Source organism: Diabrotica virgifera, chromosome 5 (genome assembly GCF_917563875.1).
Source record: "Diabrotica virgifera virgifera chromosome 5, PGI_DIABVI_V3a".
In the NCBI taxonomy this organism is placed as follows: Eukaryota; Metazoa; Arthropoda; class Insecta; order Coleoptera; family Chrysomelidae; genus Diabrotica; species Diabrotica virgifera.
Window position 1 is genome coordinate 157994727 of NC_065447.1, and position 27831 is coordinate 158022557.

Genomic DNA, 27831 nt, shown 5'->3' on the forward strand with positions numbered 1-27831 from the left:
CTTTTTTCGCAATTATATTAACAATAAATGAGTACTTATATCAAACTTTGTAATACGTCATTTTAAAGCTTTTTTCATAATCTCGAAGATATTTAAGTTTCACTGTTTTCCGTTGATTTGAAAAAAAGGAGGAAATGCCATTTTTTGATAGTTAATTGTTTATAAATAAAAATGACCGCCAGATCCTACGCAGGAAACAGTTATAATTTGTTCCTATAGGTATTACCTGTCGAAAAAACGGTTCAGTAATACCCTGGCTGCTGAAGTGTCACGAACAGGGAACATGGTATATTTTTGTCTTATTACCCTGGCCTAATAATCTTATTGAAGGTTTTATTTACAACAGTTTGCGGGCGACCGGTTTCGGCGTTTACAATTTATACGCCATGGAATATGGAACCTTATTGTTTCAAATGCATGTGCGCTCAGCTCAGCGTTTGACATTGACATTAAAAACCCCCTCGAAGATAGTTCAGCTGAAATCCACGAGATGTCATTCACCTATATCTCTGTCCACGTGTCCACCTATCACATGATACTATAAATAAAGAGATAGTATTTTACCGTAGCTCAAATACGTCCGAGTTCGCGCATTGATTACGTAACTGGAGACCGGAAGTTGAATTTGAATTCTTGTTAAAGTTAAATGGGATTTGTATGCATGTGATGAAATTATTCAATTAGCAATGTAACATTAAACTTCAATGTATTCGAAAAGAATTTAGTTTCGAGATTCCAGTCAAAATATCTGTCAAAGATAAAAATATGAAACACAACCGCGAACAATTCAAAGTAATCGGACATTACGAATGATTACGAACCATTACGAACTTGCCGGTCTCCAGTTACGTCACGACTTCCGGATGTGCAATATCGTCAGTCTAAATCGCAAATTGCCTAAGTCACAAATTGAAAATTTTACAGGAGAGACAAAAAAGTGTGGAGTTTGCCTATGTCCTATGAGGAAAATAACTTTCGTTTAGCGAAATAGAATAATAATTGCGCTTGTGGGAATTGTCAGGCGGTAGCTTTTACCGTCTACTACTAGATGAAACCAAAAAACAATTTTCGCAAAAAATGGACTTAAGTCGACTTTACATTACATGATTTATCATGTGATTTGTCATATGATTTGGTCATGGAGTAAAATTTACATGTTTACACTGTGTGATTTGTCATATGATTTTGCCATAAGCATTGTGTTTTATCATAAGCATTGTCATGCGGCTCGTCATGGGCAAAATCATATGATAAATCACGTGATAAATCATGTAGTGTAAAGTCGACTTTAGGCAAAGACCGACGCGCGACGATTTGGAGACGTTGCAGTGGCTACAATACCCGGTTGAACTGATTAACTATGTATAGAAGAAGACGCAAAATGTCAATGTCAATACCCAAAGTGTCAACTATGTCAAACTAACCTTACCTATCTCAAAATCTCAACAAGTTTTTGATTTTTTATAACTCCAATAATTACTCCAATAATTTTTTATTGTTATGTAGTTTATTATAGGCATAGAAATGAGTGAAATATTGAACAATACAGATAATATTCTAAGCACATTTCCCGCTTGTCTTAGAAAGAACATAGAGGAATTATGCTTAAGAAGTACAGTGGGTAAATATTATTGAATGATTCATTTTATTTATTTTTATCAAAATGATGATTTTAGGTTTTCTTCCCATAAATTTAAATGATATTACAATAAACCAAGTTAGAAACAATGTTGAAGAAAACGCTCTCAACAATTACCACTTCATTTTAAAAGTTCCTTATGCAGGAAAACGATTAAGATGGGAAGTTATATTTGATCCAGAAGATTTCTACTTCGCTCCAGATTTTATTTTTAACGATGAAGAGTTTTTAAGTTACCCAGATATTGACACGCTTTCTGAAGTTGTTCCTAGTTGGACGAATTGGAATTTAAAAAATCCCAAAGCTCTAGCACAGATTCTTAATGAGTTTTTGACTTTGTATAAGAAACACCAGGTATCAAGTTTTTTTATATGTAGTTATCGTTGTTCTGAAGCTATTTTCTTGTGGCATTTTTATAATCAAGTATATTCAAATGGGAAATATTTTGACAACGACACCCGACTTGGGCGTCGAAACGTTAATAAAATCATTTTTAGGTAAAATTGTGGCTTATTTCCCATTTGAATATACTTGATTATGTAGTTATCTATTCCCATCATCACTATCTTTACTCTACATACCGCTGCTCTGAATAGTTCTATAGATCTGCATTTAAACCAGTCCCTTAAATTATTCAACCATGACACTCTCCTTCTTCCTATATTCCTTCCTTCTCTTATCTCTTCCTTTATTATCAGGCTTAGCATTAGGGTGGTTCGAAAAAAACTTTTTTTTATTTCAGATCGCTATAGTGCACAAAAGTTGCCATTGATATAGACGTAAAAAAGCACTAATTATTATTTTTTTATTAATTTTTCTTCTGGTCGCGCAATGCCATCAAAGTTAGCAAAAAGTTGTGAAAAACCTTAATTTTTCATATTTTTTAAGCAGGCCGGATGGTTTTAATTGCTTTCCTATATCATGAATTAACTACTAAAAGTATGTAAATTCAATGTATATGCACTTATATTAAGAATAGGCCTACCATTGTCCCTAAATTTATAAATAATAAACCAAATACTGTTAGCAATTCAACTTCAATTAATCAAAAAAACTAAATGCAGACCCTAATTTACTTTTTAATACCGATATTATATATTTAAATGCACAAAGCGTTTTAAAAAATATTGATCAAATAAGAACAAGCATTGCAAACTATAACCCAAAATTAATTTTGTTAAGTGAAGCAAGAACCACGCAAGATATACATATATAATAAAGAGATCATGATAGAAAATTATAAATGTATTAGATGTGATTCAAATAGTAGGTACACTGGTGGTGTATTGTTATGTATTCAGAATAATTATGAATTTTCTTATGTTGTCATTTCATCCATTCGGATGAAAACTGTACAATCTCAAAATTTACAAACTTTTCAGGAGAGCATTTTTAAGATTTATCTGTAAATAAAATTTTCCACAATAAACATTGGCAGGTTTTTGTTTTAGTTTGTATTAGTTGTATCTTTTATATGCCGAAACAACATGAAAATATTTCAACCATATAAATAATAATAATAAAACAAATTTTTTTTAAATAAGATGTTTTGAATTTTGCTACTTTTTTAGAGAAAATATTATTAATTTCCATTATTATAGAGATGTTTAAAAAGTACTATTATGATAAAATAGGGTATGTTCAATGAAAAACTAGGCTTATAAGCAAATTTTTATTCTCAAAAATATTATAACAAATAGCAGGTAATATGGCACAAACCTTACAATGAAATTTAGTCTTAGAAATGGGTGCACCGAAGGCAAAACCCTTTATTTAACAAAATCACATTTACTATTAAATACAAACAATCAATCAAGTAAAAACAAATTAAAAGGAACAGGAAAGTTTTTCAAAGATTTTCATAGAATCCAAGATGATAACCTGGAATGGTTTTCTTTTGCAGTAAACCCAATAAACCATTTTTCTTTTGCTCTGAAAATGTATCTGAAACAGTATACAATTACGGAAATATACTATTACACTGATAAAGATTACATCATATTCCAGTAAATTTTTTCACGAAAACTATACAATTTCAAAATTACATGATTTTAAATAGAAGAATGTTTGAAAATATTATGAGAAAAGTTAAATAAATTCGAAATTATATACTATTAATGAAACACAAAGCTTTACCTTCAAGTTGACATTTTTGGTTTTGTATACTCTTTAAGTGAAACAGCGTGCGAACTTCCTCGATCATGAACACAACTAAAGATTGTACCGTTTTAGAGAGAAAGAGATGCACAATCCTTCCAATTTAAAACTAACCAATGCGCTCCCTAGCGGATATTTCTTGAATTACGATTGATTGTCACTATTCCAGAGAAAATATTGATGACACTGAGCGTTTCTATATACTCAACTCAATTTCGTAAAAATTTGGAGATTGTATACTTTTCATGCGAAGAGACGATTTGTCTTACATGGTAATTACTGGTGTAGATTTATAAGGATAAATTTAATTTCTTCCACTTGGATTGTTGGATGTCTTTACCACTCGCCATCAAGTTCAGATGCGAAATTTTTGGAAGATTTTGAAGAAATATGCGATAGTGTATTGTCTAGGAATAATAAGTGTGTATTAGTAGGTGATTTTAATCTTGATTTTCTTAGTGATAGTTTTTATACTATAAAGTTTAAAAAACTAGTTTCAATATATGGCTTAAATCAGCTTGTAACAAAACCAACTCGCATTACCGAAACCAGTAAAACATTAGTCGACTTTGTTTTAACAAACCAAAATAATATTTCAGTAAATGTGCATGATTGTCCAAAAGTAACTGACCATTCTATTATTTCTCTCAATTTATTTAATACAACAGCTAAGTACTGACAGTATCATAAAAAAATATAGAAATATAAATGAAAACAATTTAAACACTATTAAAACTAACTTAATGATGGTTAATTGGAACTTAAATACAACAAATATTGACACTATCTTTCATGAAATTAACTAATTGCGAAAAAGAAATTAATAATACTGTGCCTATTCAATCCTGTAAATATAAATCAAATATACCATGGTTTGATAATGAGGTGTTTAATCAAATTATAATTCGTGATAAAACATATAAGGAGTTCAAAAATTGCCGGGAAAATGAGAAACAAAATAAATGGTTATTGTTTAAAACTCATAGAAACCATGTCGTTAATTCATTAGAAGCTAAAAAAGATAAGTATTATCTGGAGAAAATTGATAGGTTTAAAAATGATCCAAACAAAATGTGGAAAACATTAAAAAATTTAATTAATGTTAAAAACTTTGATATTCCTAGCTGTGTATGTTTTGATATAGATGCGGAGGATAATGTATTAAGAGAACGTTTGGAGATTGCAGAAAATTTTAACAAATATTTTGTCAGGAGTATAACAAATATTGTCGAAAATATTGATTCAATAAATTCCTGGACCAATACCAATAATAATTTATATTTAAATTTGAGTGAATTTAAACCACTGTCAATGTTAGACTTACGTAAAATAGTTTATAGTATGGAGAACAAGTTCTCCATACATGAAATATTAAATTCAAGGATGGTGAGGGAAATTTTTGAATCAATTGGTCACGTTATACTGAATTTTATAAACACTTCTCTAATGACAGGTAGAATTCCTACACTTTTGAAAGTGAGTACAATTGTTCCTATTCAGAAGATTTTGAATACAAATAAAGCTAGTGAATTTAGGCCCATTAACACATTACTCTCAATTGAAAAAATATTAAAGATATCAGTTTATGACCAACTACTAGAACATGTGGGAAACAATTCAATTTTAATAAATAATCAGTCCGGTTTTTGACAGAAACATTCATGTGACTCAGCTTTACAATTGACTCTCTGTAAACTTAAAAACGATATTGATAAAAACCGATACATAGTAGGTGTTTTTCTTGATTTTAAAAGAGCCTTTGAAACCATTGATCGCCAAATACTCCTAACAAAACTACAAAATTATGGGTTTGTAGGTAAAGTACACAAATGGCTAAGTGATTATCTTAGTGATAGGAAGCAGATAGTACTTTTTAATGGGGCATTATCCTCTGAACATTATATCAATGTTGGGGTACCACAAGGCAGCGTATTGGGGCCTCTCTTATTTATATTGTATCTAAATGACATAGACCTATATGTAGAAAGTGAATTTATTAATCTTTTTGCGGATGATACTTTTGTAGCTTGTAGTGACTAACCTTGAAGTAGCGATTCAAAAAATGAATAATACATTAGAAAAGATGGCTAAATACTTGGCATCAAATAAATTAAAATTAAATATTTCCAAAACTAAAGCAATGATCTTTACAACAAAACACAAATATAGCCAATTAAATACTGATAACATTCTGCTACAAGTAAAAAATGAAAAGATTGCTATTGTAAGATGTGTTAAATATTTGGGGTTTCAGATTGATAGTTGTTTGAATTTTGATCATCATTTTGATTATCTTGTCCGTAAAATAACGAAAAAACTATATTTTTTTAGCCGAATATCACAAAATATATCGACTCAAGCTAAAATTACAGTTTTTAATTCAATTATTCAGCCACATTTTGAGTACTGCGCAACTATATTGTATATGTTTAAGTTAAATAAACTCAATCAACTACAAAAACTACAAAATCGTGGCATGAGAATTATATTGAAAACAAATCGACTTACACCTGTATCATATATGCTACAGGTTTTAAATTGGTTCACAATTGAAGAGAAACTGTATTATTATACAATGATTTTGGTTTATAAAATACTTAATAATATAGCTCCAGATTACTTTAAGCAGTTTATAGTGTACATTAAAAATGTGCATGATTATTCTACAAGAAATATGGGGAATATTTACATAGCAAAAACAAATTATAGAATGACGATGAATTCATTAGTATTCAGGGGTTTTAATGAGTTTAACGCTCTACCGGGTGAATTAAAAAATACGATGTCACTAAAATCTTTTAAAACCAAACTTAAGCTGTATATTAGAAACAAGTGATGTAATACTTTATTATGTTAATTTTATGGGTGGGGGTATTATATGTTGTAAAATTTATTTAAAGTTTGTTTCAATTTCATTTGATGTTGCTTAGTTATATCCGATTTTGTAAATTATTTGTAATATATATTCTCTACATTGATTGTATATTAGGGTAACCTATTTAAATGAATAAATATCTATCTATCTTATTAAACATTTGTTTCATATCTTCCGGTCGTGCAACATAATACAAAATGAGTAAAATTAGTAGTTTTTCCAAAATTTCAAAGTTTGACTGTTTAGTACAATTTAATCATATGACTTTTAGAGATGCTATAGTTTAATTATACATATTACAATAATATATTTAAAATCCAAGCATAAGATAAATTTGATATTCAAGTGGAATTCGGTCCCGCAGCTTCGTCAAAAACAGCAGACAACCCAGACACAAGGCGAAAGTGACGAATGCCAGCGAAGCGCACACAGCCACAGATAGAGATACATGTGGGAAGACCTCTACAATGGAGTATTTGTCTTCTCTTCATTACAACGGACTGCTATTCTGCCACATTTTCCAACACTTAGATGGAAATACAACAGGTCCAATAGGATATTCCGGACCGATTGGAAAGGCCCTACCTGATTGTGAAAGATTTCTACTTGTTGATTTTAATCCTATTGATTGTGAGATTCCAAAAGTTGACAAGTGTATTCTTAGCAAGGACCAATTGTACTTCTTGAGATATCAGAAGTCATTAAGTCAGGACATTGTTCAGAAGGCTTTGTAGTATGTGATCCTGGCCCAATGTCACATTCAAGATGGCTTACTACTGCAAACCGAGTTTTACATTTCTACATCAGTATGTCAAGACCTTCTGAAAATCTGAGAGAGATTGTCACATCCATTTTCAAATGTTATATGCCTATGTGGTTGGCCATAAAAATAAACCACAAATTCACAGATGGGGCTTAACATTTTTACAAAATCATTGAATCTACAGCAGCGGTTTCCAACCTTTTTTAGCTTGAGGCACACTAACTTAAAAACTGGTTCAGCCACGGCATATTTAAGTAAATAATCTCTATAATGATAGTGAGTATAATCAAATTTCGCGGCACACCTACAGGGACTTCAGAGCACACCAGTGTGCCGCGGCACACTGGTTGGGAACCTCTGATCTACAGGGTACTTACCAGAAGAGCTTCTTCAAGTTGTTGATCCTGTTTTACAACGGAATGCTTACTTTGCCCATCCCGAAAATTTAATTTTGGCTATGGTAACTGATGAAAGAAACCATATCCGAGAGCTAAGCTTCAGGCATATCATGGAGGCAAAGCAAGCAATATCTGAAAGTGACTCATATCAGAATCTTTAAACTACCAAACCCAAAACTTTGAAGCTAAAGAGTATTACGAAATTATCAAATGGAACACTGGTACACTGACTCCTGACTTGTCAGGACAAGACTAACAATGTCCTGACTTGACGACTTCTGATATCTCAAGCAAGTACAATTTGTCCTTGTGAAGAATACGCTGGTCAACTTTTGGAATCTCACAATTGATAGGATTAAAATCAACTGGTAGTCTTTCACAATCAGGTAGGACCTTTCCAATCGGTCCTGAATATCCTATTGGGCCTGTTGTTTTTGAGGACAGTTGCGCTAATTGATAGCTTTTTTTTATTATGGAAGTTTTATAGTTAGTATTTTAATGTATCTTGTACTGTGTTTGTTGTGTTTTATAAAAATGTAAACTCATTTTTAGAAACAATATATTTTCTCTCTCTCTCTCGCTTGTATTTCCATCTAAGTGTTGGAAAAAGTGGCGGAATAGCAGTTCGTTGTAATGGAGAAGACAAATAGGCCATTGTAGAGGTTTTCCCACATGTATCTCTATTTGTGGCTGTGCGCGCTTCGCTGGCATTCGTCACTTTTGCCTCACCTCTCGCTAGTCTGCTGTTTTTGATGAAGCTGCGTGACCGAATTCCACTTGAATGGGTCTATTGAATAAAAATAAGTATTTGCTTTTACTTCCTCGTATTTAAGTAATTTACTTAATAATAATGGAATAAATGATTAAAGAAATGTAAGTAAAAGCAAATACTTCTTTTTATTCAATAGACCCATTATCAAAATTTATCTTATATGCTTGAATTTTAAATATAATATTGTAAAAGAATTAAACTATAGCATCTCTAAAAGTCGTATGATTAAAATGTACTAAACAGTTAAACTTTGAAATTTTGCAAAAACTACTAACATTTTGTATTATGTTGCACGACCGGAGGATATGAAAGTGCATATATGTATATTATTGGTTTTACATACTTGCAGTAGTTAATTCATGATATAGAAACGCAATTAGAACCATCTGGCCTGCTTAAGAAAAATATGAAAAATTAAGGTTTTTCACAATTTTTTGCCAACTTGGATGGCAGTGCGCGACCAAAAGACAAATTAATAAAAAAATAATAATTAGTGCTTTTTCACGTCTATATCAATGGCAACTTTTGTGCACTATAGCAATCTGAAATAAAAAAAAAAGTTTTTTTCGAACCACCCTACTTAGCATTTCATATCGCTGCCCGAGATATTGTAACTTTCTTCTTATTTTTATTGTGTTTATTATTTCATATTCTTTGGTTATTTTAGGTTTTCATTAATATTAAAAAAGCTTTTTCATTAATATTATAAAGAATACTTGCAAACCATAATATCAAGCAAGGGTTTCATAATAAATATTCTATGTAAAGAGTGACTTTATAGAGAGTGAGTTTATACTTCCTAATATTAATAATGATTTAGAAATTGGTACAGTCTTTTGGCTTCTCTTCTGAGGAAACATACTTCGATATGTAATATTATTGATATGTACTGTCAATGTAATAACCTTCTGCAGATAACGTGAAAAAATTTAAGACTTTTGATAACGTCAGTCTAACAAACTGACTTTTTCTAAAATTAAAAAAAAATTGAAATTTAGCTGTAGGTGGCAAATATACTGCGAGGCATAAGTTAGGGATATAGCAAATGTATGCTCATTTTCATAGTTAATTTTTTCGTGAACGGATTAACGGATTCCGCTAATTTTTTTTATTATTTAAATATTTCTTTGGTATGTGCAAAAATTTACTCAAACTTCTTTTTTGTACTTATACCGGGTGGAAGAAAAGAAATGTTTTTCTTATGTATTGAAACACCCTGTAGAGAGGACGAGGTACAAATCTGAGTATACATCGGAATCTTGTTGTATTCTTATGTTTTGTGAACATTTTGTTTTTTTAATGTGTCTGATATCTTTAGAAACAAAGAAAATAGAAGGTTTTGTAATTTAACATGTGTTTCAACCGAAACAAATTACTCAAACTCAAATTATTAAACTTAATGAATACTCATTTTAAAAATAATCAATACTTATTTATCACATTGGAACGACCCAATTACTAATCACAAGAAAATTTCAGGTCAGGATTAACATAAAAAATAATAAAGTAATTGTGACCTTGAAACAACACCCTGTATATTGAAATTTTGAAAATTTGTTTGCGTATTTTAAAAGAGAATAAAAAACTGCGTTAAAAGGTGCATGTCAAATTTTTGCGCAGATAATTTAATTACGGCAATTTTGAAATCATATTGATTAATTCTGTCAAGGTGACAAGAAGCTGCCAGAAAAATTAAAAACAATGTAATTAGAAAATCGATTCGAAATCTTTTAAAACGAGCAAGGAAATGCATCGAACAAAATGGCGGACATTTTGAGCAACTGTTATAGTTCAAATATTTTTAATTTATGTTAAATTGTTGAATTGTTTAAACAATTTTTTTTATTAGATATAGTTGTTTTTTTAGTTCTTTGCTAAATCATTAAAATATCCCAATTCTCGCAATTTTAATTTTTAATGATGTGCATACAACTACAAATCCAGAGAATCCATGAAGCCAGCGTAGTAAATAAGTATTAAGTATTTTTAAAATAAGTATTGATTCATTAACATTAAATTATTAAAAGTTAATAATACCTGGTTTTTAATCTCAGAGTTCTTTAAAATTTCAATATAATTTCAAAATTGATGTAATTAAATCATCTGCGCAAAAAAATTAAAATGAACCTTTAATCCCAATTTTTATGCTCTTTTAAAATGGGCAGACAAATTTTCAAAATTTCAATATACAGGGAGTTGGTTCAAGGTCACAATTACTCTATATTTTTTTGTTAATCCGGACCTGGATTATTCTTGTCATTAGTAATTGAGTCGTTCCAGTGTGGTAAATACTTATTGATTATTTTTAAAATGAGTGTTTATTCATTAACTTTAATAATTTATAATTAAAAGTTAATAATACCTGCTTTTTAATGTCAGTATTCTTAAAAAATTCAATATAATTTCAAAATTAAAGTCAAAAAATTGTCTGGACGAAAAAATGAAGCGAACCAATAAACTTAATTTTTGTGCTCTTTTCAAATATGCAAACAGATTTTCAAAATTTCAATATACAGGGTGTTGTTTATTTCCGGTAACATGAAAGCAGATTTTTTTGCTAAAGAGGCAATCTTAAAAGGATCGGAAATAACTTGGCTAGATAGAAGCGATCTAACAGCTACTCGCAAGAAAAGTCTGAAAGAAAATTGGGATATTGAGTGGTACGCTTTCTGCAATCGAAGCAACAATCTCTACACCAAAATTCATCCTATTTTACCTACTGAGCCTTTTGCGCTCAGAAGTTATCCCAATAGAAATATATATTCCATGTTTATTAGATGTCTCTTTAATCATGCCACTGTCAACACATACCTCTATCGATTTAACCTATCCGAATCGGATCTTTGCGATTGCAATGGATATATTGATGACATTAATCATTGGTTGTTTGAATGCAAACATAATGATGATGCAGTTTAGTATTTGATGCACAATCTGATTCAAGAACAAATACCTTTCCCACAAAATAATGCTTCTCTTTTATATTTGTCTCGTCGAAATTCTAAGATTAAACAAATCATCTGGGAGTTTTTAAAAAGGACTAAGAGGAAAATTTAACTTGCACTGAATGAGTCCAGTTGAATGTGTTTAGTAATAATTATTGTTTGTTTTATGTTTATACTTTTGTAATATTGTCTCCCTGTAAAATTTTTACAGGGAGGTAATAAGAATAAAATTGAATAAACATTTATATTGAAAAAATTTAAAAAAAATGTATACAAAAAATTTAAAAAAAACAAGAAAAAGAAAACAAAAAATAACAAAAAATATTAAAAAGAAACAAAAAACAAAAAAGAAAAAAAAAACAAAAAAAAATAAATAAAAAAGTATAATAAATTATAAAATAAAAAAGAGAAAGAGATTAAAAACACAAAGAAGGTCTAAACCTCCGCGGTGTCGAACCGGGTTGAAGCCTTAGCGCTGTGTTAAAAAAAACTTATATATATTTATTAGTATTAAGTATTAGCATTTAGTTTTTTTGTTAATTTCATTATTTGTAAATTAATTTAAGTTGGTTAGGGCCATGAATGAAGGGTATACCTGCCGGTCAATTTAATGTTTCCACCCCCCCTTTTTGGTTTTTTTTGCTTTTTATTGATTTCAGTATCTACCTATGTATGTATGTGCGTGCATAAGTATTATATGTGCGCATATGTACGTAATCTTATTATATTTGGAATATTGTAGCAAACAGTAATTTAGTATATATCGTGGCTGAATGGATCAAGTAATCCAAAGCCAATAAGGAAAGAAAAAAATCATCTGCGCAAAAAATTAAAATGAATCTTTAATCCCAATTTTTATGCTCTTTTAAAATGGGCAGACAAATTTTCAAAATTTCAATATACAGGGAGTTGGTTCAAGGTCACAATTACTCTATATTTTTTTGTTAATCCGGACCTGGATTATTCTTGTCATTAGTAATTGAGTTGTTCCAATGTGGTAAATAATTATTGATTATTTTTAAAATGAGTGTTTATTCATTAACTTTAATAATTTATAATTAAAAGTTAATAATACCTGCTTTTTAATGTCAGAATTCTTAAAAAATTCAATATAATTTCAAAATTAAAGTCAAAAAATTGTCTGGCCGAAAAAATGAAGCGAATAAATAAACTTAATTTTTGTGCTCTTTTCAAATATGCAAACAGATTTTCAAAATTTCAATATACAGGATGTTGTTTTAAGGTCACAATTACTTTATAACTTTTTGGTAATCCGGACCTGGGTTTTTCCAATGATTAGTATGTAGGTCGTTTGGGTTTTGAATGAGACATATGTGTACCAAATATCAAAAAAATATACAGGGTGGTTTTAAAGTTATGGCTTAGAAAAGAAATGAGCAAAATCTATAAAACACCCTGTAACTGGGTTATAAAAGTCGGTAGGGCAAAAAATGTAGTATATCTAGAACCGCCTCGGTGACCTCTATTCACCATTAAAGTATTTCCGTTTCCCAATGAAACACCCTGTATAGCGCGAAATGAATAGAGTGTTCAGAGAAAAAAAATATGTGTAATGTACGTCTCGCTATTTAATTAGCCTCCACGTAGACACCAAATCCATATTACTATCAGGGAAATTCCACCCCAAAACATCACAGAGCCTCCGTTAAACAACATTGATGCATATTTTAATCTGATTTTTAGATAGAGAAATTACATCTTGACAATATCTATTCCCGCTACTCTGAGGAGTTCAAAATTCTAACAAAGGGTACAGAAGGTATATCGCCTCAGGATATTGAAGTTAGTGTAGATGGTAACACTTTACATTTTTTGATCTGCCTTAAGGTAGATTGCTCTTCTCTGCCAGAATATGTACAACCGATGTAAGTATATCACATTACAGTATTGAATTGTGTATGCATTTACAAGAGTAGTGATACATTATTGTTCAGAAGATAATTATTCACAAGGCATCTTTTGTTTGAAATGTTATTGCATTTGGAAAATCTAAAATGCAAAAATATAGGGTATTTAAATCCGGCGATAAAGCAGGACAATGTTTTGTACCCTCCTACCTTTCTATTATTTGGATATACAGTATCTAAGTGATTACATACATTAATGCTAAATTGGCCTGGTGCACTACCTTGTATGAACTAGTAAATGTTGTCTCACCTGTAAAATAATTCCTTAGGTAACCTAAGGATTGGAAACTAAGGTAGTATTCGCCTGTTAGTCATTGTGGGAGGGGGGTCCGGACAAATAATCCCGAACAAAAAATCCCCACAAATTATCCCTGGACAAAAAATCCCCACAAATAATCCCCGGACAAAAAATCACCACAAAAAATCCCGGACAAATAATCCCCACAAATTTTTTTCGACAAAATATTCCCACAAAAAATCCCGGACAAAAACTCCCCAAGAAATATTGAAGAATGCAATTTTTTTTATCTCCCTTTATTGACAATCAGATATAAAACAAACATCTATAAGTCAATTTGTTGGTCTTACATTAAATTAATTATTGTAAATGTGGTGACGTGGAGAGGTAAAAATCCAGCGATGTTTCCTCAGTTACCTCTTAGGTCGGATGGCCAGCTTCTTCCGAGTCTTCTATTGTGGACATGTTGCAGTAATGGATGAAGTAATGGATTAGGATGGTCTTCTAGTTTGTTGTGGTGTTTTCTGTTGTTTTCTCGGATGACTTCGGTTACATATGGAATTTTTAGATCAGTGTGTAGAGTTTGGTTTGATACATACCATGGTGCATTAACTATTGCTCGAAGTATCTTTGATTGCGCTCTCTGGATAATCACGGTATTGGATTTCCTAGCACAGCCCCACAGTTCAATGCCATAAGTCCAGATTGGCTTTATCACTGCTTTATACATATATTAGCAATTTGTTTTCTATTGAAAGGTGGGATTTTCTTCCGATGAGCCAGTAAAGTTCTTTGGTTTTTAGGTCAAGTTGCATTCTTTTCTTTGTTATAGGGTGTTTCCAGTTGAGTTTACTGTCAAAGTGTAGCCCTAGATATTTGACTTGATTACTTTGTGGTATTTTTATTTGATTGATGGTTACCGGTGGGCATGTTCCAGTCCGGAGAGTGAATGTTATATGGGGTGATTTTGTTTCGTTTACCTTAAACTTCCACTTCTTCAGCCATATTTCAAGTGAGTTTAGATGCTCTTGGAGATTTTGTGTTGCTGCAATAGGATCGTCATGCTTGGCAAAAATAGCAGTGTCATCTGCAAATGTCCCGATGGTTGTTTTATCATTTGTAGGCAAGTCATATGTATATATTATGTACAATAATAGCCCTAGTATGCTCCGTTGTGGTACGCCAGAGTTAATAGGCTTGTATTCTGAGACTTCTTCATTAACTTTTACTTTAAACTGCCGTTCGTGTAAGTAGGTTTTCAGTAGGTTGTAGTAACTCGGAAGAATTCTTTTTATTTTGCATAACAAGCCTGGATGCCAGACTTTGTCAAAAGCCTGACTGGTGTCTATAAAGGCCGCTGTGAAGTACTGTTGGTTTTCAAGTGACTGGTTGATGGCGTTGACTATGCGATGGCATTGTTGTATTGTTGAATGGCTTTGTCGAAATCCGAACTGATGATCTGGGATCCAATTTTGTGAATGCAATTGACGCAAATGTTTTTCAGCCTCAGTGCATAAGAGCAGATATATCAGTATAAGAGTATAAGAGTTTATACGTATCAAAACAATTGAAATTTCCACTAATTTCAATTCCAATGTCAGAACCACGCATCGTGAGGAAAGTTATACAAAGCTTTTCGATTATTTTGACTCTTTTGGTGCTTTAGGGAACAAATTTATGGGCATAGGCCAGATAGGAGAAGATCTGTCTGTAGAACGGCCTAGAAAAAGGTGGAAAGATGCAGTCAGAGAAGATCTGGAGAAAATGGGAGTAAAACAATGGCACAGAACCGACAAACACATGAAAGGCAATAGTAAACGCGGAAAGAACTCTCGAAGAGTTATAACGCCATTGTTGATGACGATGACTAAATATTTTTGACGTTAAATTTACAAAAAGAAACAGGTTTTTTGCATTACAATCAAGATTATCGTTTTTAAAATCAGCAGTTAACATCACGAATAGGCAATGTTTTAACATAGTTATTCAAAGCAGAGTGAGCAAAAGATTTAAGCGAATAATTACAATATGATTCCCACAGCCAAAAAACTTACAATTGGAATTCGAAATTTGGTAATCGAAATTAAAATTCATGCTTAATTTTAATTGTTAATCATTATTTTTTGGGGATTATTTGTCCGGGATTTTTTGTGGGGATATTTTGTCCTTAACAATTTGTGGGGATTATTTGTCCGGGATTTTTGTGGTGATTTTTTGTCCGTGGATTATTTGTGGGGATTTTCTGTCTGGGAATTTTTTGTCCAGGGATAATTTGTGGGGATTTTTTGTCCGCGGATTATTTGTCCTAGCTTTGGGAGCTAGGAGGACCTGGGAACTGGGAGGAAATATGGACCATTTAAATAATTTTCAATCATCAATTACTCCAAGTCATTTACTAAAAATTATTTATCGATAAAATATAGAATACAAAGATTACACCCTAAAGGCTAATTTATGTTACACCGGGTCGTGGACGCCACGGCGCGCAGAACAATAGAAATCGCACGTCTTTGGCACTTTCCGGTGTCGCCCCTTTCCGTTATAAGATAAACCAGCCAATGCTTTTCATATCAGAAGATTCTTCAACGTGCCCCGTCCCATCCACGTCACTGTTGTAACAAAATCCGGCTTAAAGAGAGAAAAAATTGATTGAAAATGTATGTTGTAGTGACGATAGTTATTATTGAGTTAAAATAATAGTATAGAGGTCTCTCTCTATAACGAACACGGATATTTTGAGGTTTCGCTTATAACGAGGTACATTAAGTGTCCCATGAAATTCCTATTGAACTATAACTCTCTATAACGAGACATATTTGGTTACAACAAGGAAAAATGAAATCGAAAAATATGTTTCTTTACCTCTTTTTCGCGTAACAATGGCTAAAAATAAATACCTCAACTGCTTGTATATAGAAATGCCCAACATCTGCGTTATTATCGAGGCCAGTGAGGTAATAAACTCCGCCGCCTGTAATAAAGCTCTTCCTGTGTATCGACCGATATTGAATATTGTAGGAAATTTACAATTTACGATGGTGAAGTCTCATTGTTCATCAAAACATTTCAATATTATTGGTGTCTGATATAACGAGATCCGCTTGTAACGAGGTAATTAGTCGAGGTAATTTCAGTTCTCGTTATAGAGGGAGTCTACTGTATTTGTTAATAATTTATGTTGCACCCATTACCACTCAATCTTCATTTTTAGCATATACAAGGGATCCAACTTATTAGATCATGTGCTGTACAATCAAGGAGATGATTTTGCACATTTGGTCACAATCGCCAAGCTAGATGGTTCTCGCTCTACCCACTCCATTCAGCTATCTCCTAGATTAGAACAAGTATTAGGAGGGTTCCGATTCAATAATACAGATTTTAAGAAAGATAGTTCACTGTCGGACGTTGTCTCACTGGTTTCTAAGACTCTAGATACACGATTGCAGCAAGTTGCCGATCATTTTAAATTGAAGAAAATTTTTATTACTAATTTAGCAGCAGCATGTTTTAGAAGTATTATTGAATATGATGTACTCACTTACAATAAGGCTGTTTTTCTTTATAATTTGGATGACTATAACTGTTTGGTGACAGTTACAATAGGTGAGTAGTTTTTTCTATGTTATAAATCGGTGCAGCCCAAAATCCCGACAGCCACAATCCCGACAGCCACAATCCCGACGGCCAAAACACCGACACGCCAGAATCCGGACAGGCCAAAATCCCGACATGCAACAATCCTCGCATAAGTAAAAATTCCGACTTTTGTTTAATACTTTTAATACAAGATACTTTTGTTTAGTAACAAAAAATAAAAAACAGATGGCCATAAACAAAAACAAGAAATAAATGTAATTATATGTTAAAAGAAACTTGTCAAACCTGTCGGGATTCTGGCCTGTCGGTATTCTGGCGTGTCGGGATTTTGGCCGTCGGGATTGTGGCTGTCGGGATTGTGGCTGTCGGGATTTTGGCTTCGGGATTTTGGGGTAGACCCGTTATAAATACACTATCGCGGCAATAAATACGGTATTTGTCAAAATAACCACTATTGTCAGGACAAAGATCAATATTTTCATTTCCTATGTGGTATCATTTTTCTTTATTTGCGCATTTGGACAGAATCTAATCTTATAAAAGCCTAATGCGGCAAGTCACGTAGTCCGTCCGGTCCATTTGTCGATATGTAACCATTAAATGACTTTATAAAATGTCATTATATGTTTTTATATCCCGGATATAGTACCTTCTTTAACGGTAAAATATTGCAAAACCTCTAAATGACATGAAATTTGGCATACACATAGCTAACAAGTCAAAGAAAAAAAGTAATATTGTGTCGATGTGTGCTTTTGCCCTGGGGGTGAGTTTCACCCCTTTCCGGGGGTGAAAAAATATATATGTCCAAAATAAGTCCGGAAAGGGATAAACTGACTAATTCTAAGCAACTTTTGTTCTATAGAGTTTTTTCACCAAGTCAAAACATTTCGAGTTATTTGCGACTATGTTCATTTTTCAACAAAATAACCACGTTTTTAGACGGTTTTTCGCAAATAACTTAAAAAGTAAGTATTTTGTCGAAAAAAAAAACATTCTTAGCAAAAATATAGCCTGTAAAAAAGCGAAAAAATGGTATATATATTAGGTCTCTAACCTAGTATAAGCAGAGTTATAAGCTAATGGAAAATAGGTTCATATTTATCAAATTCCAGATCGAATATTTTAACGTGAAATAACCAAAAAATGAAGCACTTTTTGGGAAAACTCATTACAACTTTTTTAAAGTGTTTAAGAAAAGTTTTATTTTTGTTTTATAAAAAAAAATTCTAACATCAAAAGTAAACAAGTTACTTATACTCAAAATAAAGTTGGTCCCTTTTTTCTTTGTAAAAAAATTGGGAAAATCACCCCTTAATTAGCATGAACTTAATCGTTACCACTTCACAAGTTTCTTTACTCGTGTATGTATTGTTTATATGATCTGTAAGTTTCATCGGTTCAAAGTGCTTATTTTTGAAAGGGCTGTAGTTAAAAGGGCTTGAACAAGTCACTAATCACGAGTGTATGCAAATTTAGAAACACCAACTTTTAACCAATTTTTGTCTCACAGAAAAACAAAAAAATACAAAATATGCAGAAAAGCAAAGCCGACTTTTTTTATTCTTTGAGATTTTTGGTATCACAATTTTTAAGTTATTTAAAAAAAAGCTGTTTTTTCAAAAAAGTTTTACTTTAAAACCAATTTTTTTCAAAAATAAGCACTTTGAATTGATGAAACTTACATATCATATAAACACAACATAGTTAAAATAACTTGTGAAGCGGTAACGATTAATTTCATTAAGTTTTTTTTGCCAAAACAAAAGTGATCAACTTTATTTTGAGCGTAACTTGCTTACATTTGATGCTAGAAACTTTTTTTATAAAAACAGAAATAAAGCTTTTTTAAACACTTTAAAAAACTTGTAATTAGTTTTCTCCAAAAATACTTAATTTTTTGGATATTTCACGTTGCTTAAAATTAGTGTCAGTTTATCCATTTCCGGACTTATTTGTGACATACATTTTTTCACCCCCGAGAGGGGATGAAACTCACCCTCAGGGCAAAAGCACACATCGGCATAATATCACTTTTTTCTTTGATATGTTAGCTATGCGTATGCCAAATTTATGTCAATCCAAGAGGCTCTTTAAAATTTACAGCAAAAACCGTGAAAAATTGTAGAGTAAAGTCGGCATATATGGAATACCAATTATTTTTATAGCGATAACATCAAAACATAAGTGTTTAGAGTTGCAATATTTCATTAATAAATAGTTCTAAGTATCTCCAAAGAGTGACAGCTGCTAAATAAAAAATTAAATCATATTCGGTAATTTTACAAGAACATAAGTATATCTAGGAATTGCAAAAATCGCAAACAAAAACATCTTTTTCTGGACTGGTACAAGCTTCGTGAGCCCATTCATTGCACATTCAGGTATGTTTTCACGCTCATGCAACTTGCGCCAATTGACTTGTACATGCAAATTTGAGCGTGAAAACGGAAATTGTTGACTTGCACAAGTCACAAAATTTGACTTGAGTAAAATCTGGATGGTTATATGAGGTTGGTGCAAATGCATGAACGTGTAAACGACACACCAACTTCACGCATGCCTAGTGGGTGGAATTGGTGTGGTAAAATAAGAATTTGAAAATATTTAAATTGATTTTATATTACAAAATACGTTTTATTCTGTGGATGAATATTTTAGTAACTGATAATATATTTTAAGTACATGCTTATAATTTTAACTAATAAACCAATGAAATTGAAAATGGTTTATTCATTTTTGATTTACATGTTTACTCTGATTGGAGTACGAAGGGAACCATTCTTGTTGGAACTTTACCGCGATGGGTAGATGGGACGTGAATTATAAATTGTAAAATTCCCTCATCTTCCTTAGTATCAGCATCCTTTATGGCTTGCAAATTGTAGAAGCCTCGGAGGTGTAACCAGAGAAGGTTCCCATTGTTTTCAATCTGGTAGAATGTAGAGTAACATTTTTTGATGTTGTTTTATGTGCTATTAGATTGAAAACTTAGTCTAATATTTTTATTATTTATATTTTAAACAAATTACATATATAGGTGCATTATATTAAAATAATATTTTAAAAATAGAATAAAGGAATTTTATTATTTATTTATTCTTAGATTTTACACAAATTATCTTATATATTTATTTTGACTTTGACAGTTCTTTCAAAACAAACAAGATATGCATTATTCATATGTTAGCAGATGGCGTTAGCGGTTTATTGAATTATTTTAAATTATTAATGAAACATAATAATAAACAAAAAAAAATAGAATATCTCGGACATGTAATGAGAAATCAAGAACGTTACGGCCTTCTCCAACTGATTCTCCAAGGGAAGGTAAATGGTAAAAGAGGACCGGGAAGAAGACGCATTTCCTGGCTTCAAAATTTACGAAAGTGATATAACACGCAGATATCGTTTGAGACCATAATCCTCTAATAGCTGACATCCAAGTGAAGCTAAAAAAAGTCAAAGAAAGCCCCAAAACACCAAAATTACATATATCAGCATCCAATAAAACGCTAATATAAAATGACTTGAATAATCAGCTAAAGAATTCAACAAATGAAAACAATACAGAAATATGGAACACGTTTAAAGATCTCACCTGGAAAGTAATGGAAAAATATACAACAACGATGCAGAGGCACAAAAAACAACAATGGATGACTGATGAAATCCTGGAATTGATGGAGCAGAGAAGAAAACTGAAAGATAACAAAACAGAATACAAAGAAAAACAGAAACTAATTAAACAAAAGATAAATGTCTCTAAAGAAAAATGGATGGAGGATAAATGCAAGGAATTAGAAAAGTTGAATGAAAAACATGATACGTTTAATATGTTTAAAAAAGTTAGAGAAGTAGCTGGTCTTTATCATAAGAAAACTCCACATACTATAACCGATTAGTCGGGAAAAATGATAATAGACGAACACGAAATTCGAACTACCTGGTATAATTATATAAATGAACTGTATAATGATGATAGACCCGAAGAACTGGAGACTTTAGATGAAGGTGAAGGACCAGAAATACTGAAATCAGAAATACTACATGCTATAAAATTGGCAAAAAACAAGAAAGCCGTTGGTCCCGACAACATACCTACAGAAATGTTAAAGCTCATAAATGAGGAAAACATTGGAATACTAGTCAAACTTTTCAATGATGTTTATTCGACTGGTGATATCCCTGAAGATTGGTTAAAGTCCGAATTCATAACCCTACCAAAAAACAACGTCCAAAAAACTGTAGCGATTATAGAATGATAAGCCTTATGAGCCACACTTTGAAAATCTTTCTACGTATCATTCACAGTAGAATCAGAGATAAATGTGAAGAAGACCAGGATGAAACACAATTTGGCTTCAGAAATGGACTGGAAACCCGGGACGCACTCTTTGCACTAAATGTGTTATTGCAGAAATGCCGAGATCAAAGGAAAGATGTCTTTGCTGTATTTATTGACTATGAGAAGGCCTTTGAATGAGTACAACACCACAAATTAATTAAAATATTAAATGATAAAGGAGTTGATAGTCAAGATGTACGAATCATAGAAAAAGTATACTGGCGTCAAACAGCGACAGCTTACATAAATCGAAAATCAACAGAAATATGCAAAATACAAAGAGGTGTCAGACAGGGTTGTATACTGTCCCCACTGTTATTCAATTTATATTCAGATATAATATTTAAGGAAGCGCGGCATAATTTGGAATGGGGTGTGAAAGTTAATGGAATTCTGATAAATACAATCAGATATGCAGACGATACAGTTATTTTAAGTGATATATAAATGGATTACAACTCCTTTTAAATGCCATTGACACAGTGGGAAGAGAGTTTGGCCTAAATATAAACTGTTCAAAAACAAAATACATGGTATTTAGCCGTTTGGCCCATCAAGATTCACGGTTATATGTTGATGGTACCCAGTAATTCAAAGAGTACCCAGTTTTAAATATCTTGGTTGCCATATTACTGAACAACTAGATCCAGATAAAGAGATAAAATGTAGAATCGAGATAGCCCGCACGACATTTTTAAAAATGAGGTCATTCTTCTGTAATGATACCTTGCAACTTCAACTTCGAAAGCGCATGATTAAATGCTACATTTGGTCAGTCCTCTTAAATGGTGTCGAAGCATGGACATTAAAAATATCCACCATTAACCGTTTGGAGGCCTTTGAAATGTGGCTGCACAGACGTATACTGAAAATACCATGGACGGCTATGCTGACAAATGTGGCAGTCCTTAAGAAAGCAAATGCTACCCGCGAGCTGCTTGATAATATCAAATATAGAAAGATGGCCTATTTTGGACACGTAGTAAGGGGAAACCGGTATAATATTCTTCAACTTATTATGATGGGTAAAATCGAAGGACGCAGAGGAATTGGTAGAAAGCAGGCCTCTTGGTTGAAGAATATCCGGGAGTAGACAGGAATAAAGAAAGCAGAACACCTATTTAGAATAGCTCGAGACAGAGACAGTTTCGCCATGTTAATCGCCAACGTCAAGGGGACTTGATAGGGCACGTTAAGAAGAAGAAGATATAACACGACTACCACTGCACTGTTCCGCGCTGCGGTAAACGAAATCAAGATAGCCATGATGATCGCCATCATCCGGAACGGATGAAACATAAATATTATTCTTCATAGAAGAAGAATGAAACATAAATATTATTTAATTTGATATTAAGTTTAATTATTATATAAAATAAATAAGGTGTTTAAAAATAAAATCTGTGTATAGTTTGAAAGGAATTATTAACGACTAACCTTAAAAATGTTGGTAGAATATTGCTTTTGTATTATTTACTACTTCATCAGTACTTTCTTTCGCAAAATTGACAAGAACATTGGTTACTTTATTAAGAAAAATAATATAAAGCATTGTTACTTTGATAAAGTTGTTGATTCTAAAATTTTGAAAAATTGGGTGGACTGTAGATGGCAATTGATTGGATCCCTCATCGCATGGTGATGGGTAAAATTACTACACTAAATTTACAATCAAAATGCAGTAGAAATAAACAAACCAAGACACGTTAAATGCTACTGGGAGCACTCCCGAATCATAATTTACAATGTATAAACTTTGGAAATCATGATTTGGGATTTACAATGTATATACATTGTAAATTATGATTTGGGAGTGATCCTAGTAGCATTTAACGTGTCTTGGTTTGTTTATTTCTACTGCATCTTGATTGTAAAAATATTTATAATAAAAAACTGCAAGTGCAATAGATTATATGAGATACATACGATTAGATTTTGTAAGACAATAAACAAGCTAGCTGCTTTACCAGCAGCAACCCTCTAGAGGGGGCGGATACAACCCCCAAAATCTTTAATGGAAAGGGGGTTGAGTGATACCTCATTTTAAAGGTCGTTCAACTGCCTTTTCAAAAATACAATATCACATACGTTGTATTTGTTTTCAGTACTTTTGGAAGAATCAATAAAACCTTAAGGATAAGTATCGAGCTCAGAATTCCAAATTTCTTTTGTAGTATTGAACTCCAAATTGATTTTTTTTTTGGACACTGGAGTATTTTTGGAAAAATCAAGTAAAGCCGTAAATACCGGGTGTCCACTTATATTTTCCCCCATGTTAACTGCCTATAACTTCTAAACGGCTTAAGATAGAAATATGCGGTTTTCGATGAAATGTTTTATTTTAGGAAAAGTTTTGTCTGAATGGATTGAATTTTTTATATCGCTTTCAAATACGAAAAGAAAAATGGCGGATTTTTGAAAAAAGCGTTGTTGACTTTTTTTTAATGGAACACCCAGTATATTTTTTTGGAAATTGAAAGAAAGGTCCTTCACCTATCCAGCGATATAAAGTTTTTCAAAATCGGTTGTCAAATCACTGAGTAATTAATTTTTAAAATGAGCTGTGCAACGTGGATATCACATACCTAAATAACATAAAACTAAGCAAAATGATATTATGTTATGTGAGTTCCACATTGCATCTTTCATTTTAAAAATTATTTGCTCAGTCATTTGACAACAGATTTTAAAAAGTTTAATATCGCTGGATAGGTAAATGACCGTTTTTTCAAGCTACAAAAAAATATACTGGGTGTTTCAATAAAAAAAGTCAACAACGTATTTTTTTTCCAAAAATCGGCCATTTTTTATTTAAAAGCGACATAAAAAATGGTCATTTACCTAAAAACTTGAAAAAACGGTCATTTCCCTATCCAACGATATAAATTTTTTTAAAATCGGTGGTCAACTGACTGAGCAATTAATTTTTAAAATGAGAGATGCAATGTGGAAATCACATACCTAAATGTGATATCCACTTTGCACCTCTCATTTTAAAAATTAATTACTCAGTGATTTGACAACCGATTTTGAAAAACTTTATATCGCTGGATAGGTGAATGACCTTTCAATTTACAAAAAATATACTGGGTGTTCCATTAAAAAAAAGTCAACAACGTTTTTTTCAAAAATCCCAAATTTTTCTTTTCGTATTTGAAAGCGATATAAAAAATTCAGTCCATTCAGACAAAACTTTTACTAAAATAAAACATTTCAGCGAAAACCACGTATTTCTATCTTGAGCCGTTTAGAAGTTATAGGCAGTTAAAATGGGGGAAAATATAAGTGGACACCCGGTATATTAAGTAGGTATCGAGTTCAGAACTCCAAAATTTTTTTTGGAGTATTGAGTCCCAGATTTTTCCAAAAGTACTAAAATGAAATATGTACGTGGTATTTTTGAAAAGGCAGTTAAACGACCTTTGAAGTGAGGTATCACTGAACCCCCTTTTCCTTTAAAGATTTTGGAGGTATTGTCTGCCCGCTTGGGGGTTGATGTAATTTAGTGGAAAACTGGTGTATAAAATGTCCCACTCACAAATCAATTTGACGTGTTTAAGGGTGACGTGTATAAGGGCCAAATTATAGAGGGTGGTACCTTTTCAAATTGACTGTATAAATTATAAATAGTACATATTATAAACTTCGTTAAAATTAAATTTTCATTCGTTTCCCTTTCAGGTCAGAAATACCCTATAGAAAAACCTACTGTAGTACTGTCATCAGTGTATTGTCCGGAATCAAAAGCATGCAGTACCACTCTTACCAAATATCCCTATAACCCCACGTTGAAGCCAGAAGTTAATGTGGAACATTTAATAGAGTTCTTGCACGACGCCGTTCTAATGTTCAAGAATCATAGACATTAATTATAATATTTTATATAATATATGTATACTGTGCTGTTCGAATGAATAGACAAATAAAAAACAAATTTTTATAACCTTAGCTTTTAACCCGCCGTTACACGCGTCTTCTATTGTGACGTGGTTGCACGCGTTGCATGAGCGTCGCCCTCACCTACATAAATTCGACTTATTTCGAGAAAGAATGAATGTCAACATGTATAAATATAAAATGGGTTGTACTCACATATTATAGAAAGTCTCGTAAACCAATTTTTTTTATTAATTTAACAAAACAAAAGTAAAAATAATATAGATCAAAAGCAAGTTTTCTTAATTTTCAATTTCAGCAAGCCACTGAAGAAGTTAACGTTCTTTACGCGAATTAATTTTACTAAAAATACAAATTAAAATTAACAACTGTTCTGAAGCTATTTCTTTATGGCATTTATGTAATTAACTATTAATATTTTATATTTTGATAACGACGTCCGAGGTGGAATTCGAAACGTCAATAAAATCAATTTTTCAAGTTAAATATTGTGGCTTATTTCCCAATTAGAATAGGTAAATTTAAAAATGGGTTCTTAACCAGTGGCGCACCTAGAATTTTCCTCTGGGGGGGGGAGGGGGGTTTGCTTGGGCACCGAAAGTTTTTTGTATTATTTGTGAAAGACAAGTTACATTTTCCTACCTTCTTTTATATATATTTCTATATGCTCTGGGTGGGATTTTAACCCCCAAACCCCCCCTCGGTGTGCCACTGTTCCTAACCTAATCCAAACAATAATATTTTAATTAAACCAACCTAAATATTAAATAAAAACCTAAAAGTTTCTTTGAGATAACAGAAACGTGATTTCACGGTGATTGCACGCGCAGTGAGGAATTCCCTCACTTGAAGAGGGATGTCTCTTCTTTCAACTATCACACAGCACACTGACCGCCTGAAATATTCTATAACTTTTTCATACCCTCTCATGAACCATGCTTAAGGCATTCCTGGGTGCTTAAGGTTATCGTATTAGTTTACACAATTTCATTGCTTATAAACAAATATGGTGAGGGATTCCCTCATAGCGCGTGTAATGGCGGGTTAAGCATTACGTACCATAAGTAGACTGAACAATCTATATATTAGTACGAAATTTGTCCTCGTTTAGCAGAAGTGACCTTACACATCTAGGCATTCCCTCTCCAGTCATTGTTATCAATTTTTCTTATCTAGTGCAATTCATCTTAACTAGGTTTCTTGAGAATATGCCAGAAGTTCTCAATGGGATTTAGGTCTGGTGAATTACGAGGCCAACCAAGCACTTTTACTTTTATTTCCCGCATCAAAGTCTGGACCAATTTCGAATTGCAACAAGAAGCCAAGTTACGTTTAAATGTTCTGTCGAAAATTTCCATGAATGAAACAATTGTTCTGCGTAATATTTCAATATATTTAGCAGAATTCATCATGCCTTTAAGGAACTAAACTTTCAGTGTCATTTGTTAAAAAAAAAAACCCAAAAAAACTGTTTAGAAGATTATTTTGTAGTCTGTTGGATATGATCTCTTCGCAGAGGTCCACCTTCACTTTGATTTAAATCCGTATATACCTCACAAATAAATGTAATTCATCACTGAAAATCACTTTTTTTCAGTCGTCAACAGTCCATATCGGTATTTTTTGGTCCACGCTGAGCTTTTTTTCATCATTTTCTGTGTTAGAAATTGTTTTTTCTTCGCCTTTCTTCTTTCGGCCAACTTTCAGAAGTCATTTCCGTACAATTGAGGTACTCACGTCAACATCATAATCCAATAAATCACTTTGAAGGTCTGTGTTCGGATTTAGTTTCCTATTATTAGAATTTTATGTTGTTCAAGTTATTTTTCATTTGCGCTCACATTTTCCTTTTCTTTTTGGATACGATGATCCGAAATATTGAAAAGTGGTTAACATTCTTGAAACACTTGATTTTTCTAAACCAACTGCCGTATCTATACCTCTGTCAGTCGTAGACGTAGATGCATTAAGAGCGATTACTTTAGCAGGTTTCGCAGTAGTAACCATCTTTGAAAAAGCAAAAGTAACACGTGTTACAAGTACCTAAAACAACATTGTAACCACCCCAGAAAGGCTCACAACTGACCTGTGGACCAAGGCGGCCTGTCACAGCGTCTCCAGGCAGCTATAACCGGTTTTGAGGCAATTCGGGATATCACTGGTAATCACATACTAACCCAGAGCAGAAAATCATGTTTGTCCCAATTAATTCGAACAGTATAGTATTATTTTGTAAATGTAAACATTTTGTATTAAAGTTTATTACTGAAA

At 32.1% G+C, this 27831-nt stretch overlaps 1 protein-coding gene across 1 annotated transcript; it reads left to right on the forward strand.

Moving 5' to 3' along the window:
* Nucleotides 1-1391: 1391 nt before the first annotated feature.
* On the forward strand, nucleotides 1392-27831 carry LOC126884533 (BRISC and BRCA1-A complex member 2-like). The gene is made up of 5 exons (XM_050650490.1): nucleotides 1392-1621; nucleotides 1677-1993; nucleotides 13254-13435; nucleotides 16927-17321; nucleotides 25345-27831. Exons 1-5 carry the CDS (start codon nucleotides 1525-1527, stop codon nucleotides 25530-25532), a joined length of 1179 nt encoding a protein of 392 aa, XP_050506447.1. The 5' UTR covers nucleotides 1392-1524; the 3' UTR covers nucleotides 25533-27831.

Bases quoted from the DNA above. Each gene is read 5' to 3' on its own strand.
- LOC126884533 (XM_050650490.1), top strand. From the start codon at position 1,525: ATGAGTGAAATATTGAACAATACAGATAATATTCTAAGCACATTTCCC. The intron at 1,622-1,676 runs GTAAATATTATT...TGATGATTTTAG, and splicing joins ATGCTTAAGAAGTACAGTGG to GTTTTCTTCCCATAAATTTA. The intron at 17,322-25,344 runs GTGAGTAGTTTT...TTTCCCTTTCAG, and splicing joins TTTGGTGACAGTTACAATAG to GTCAGAAATACCCTATAGAA.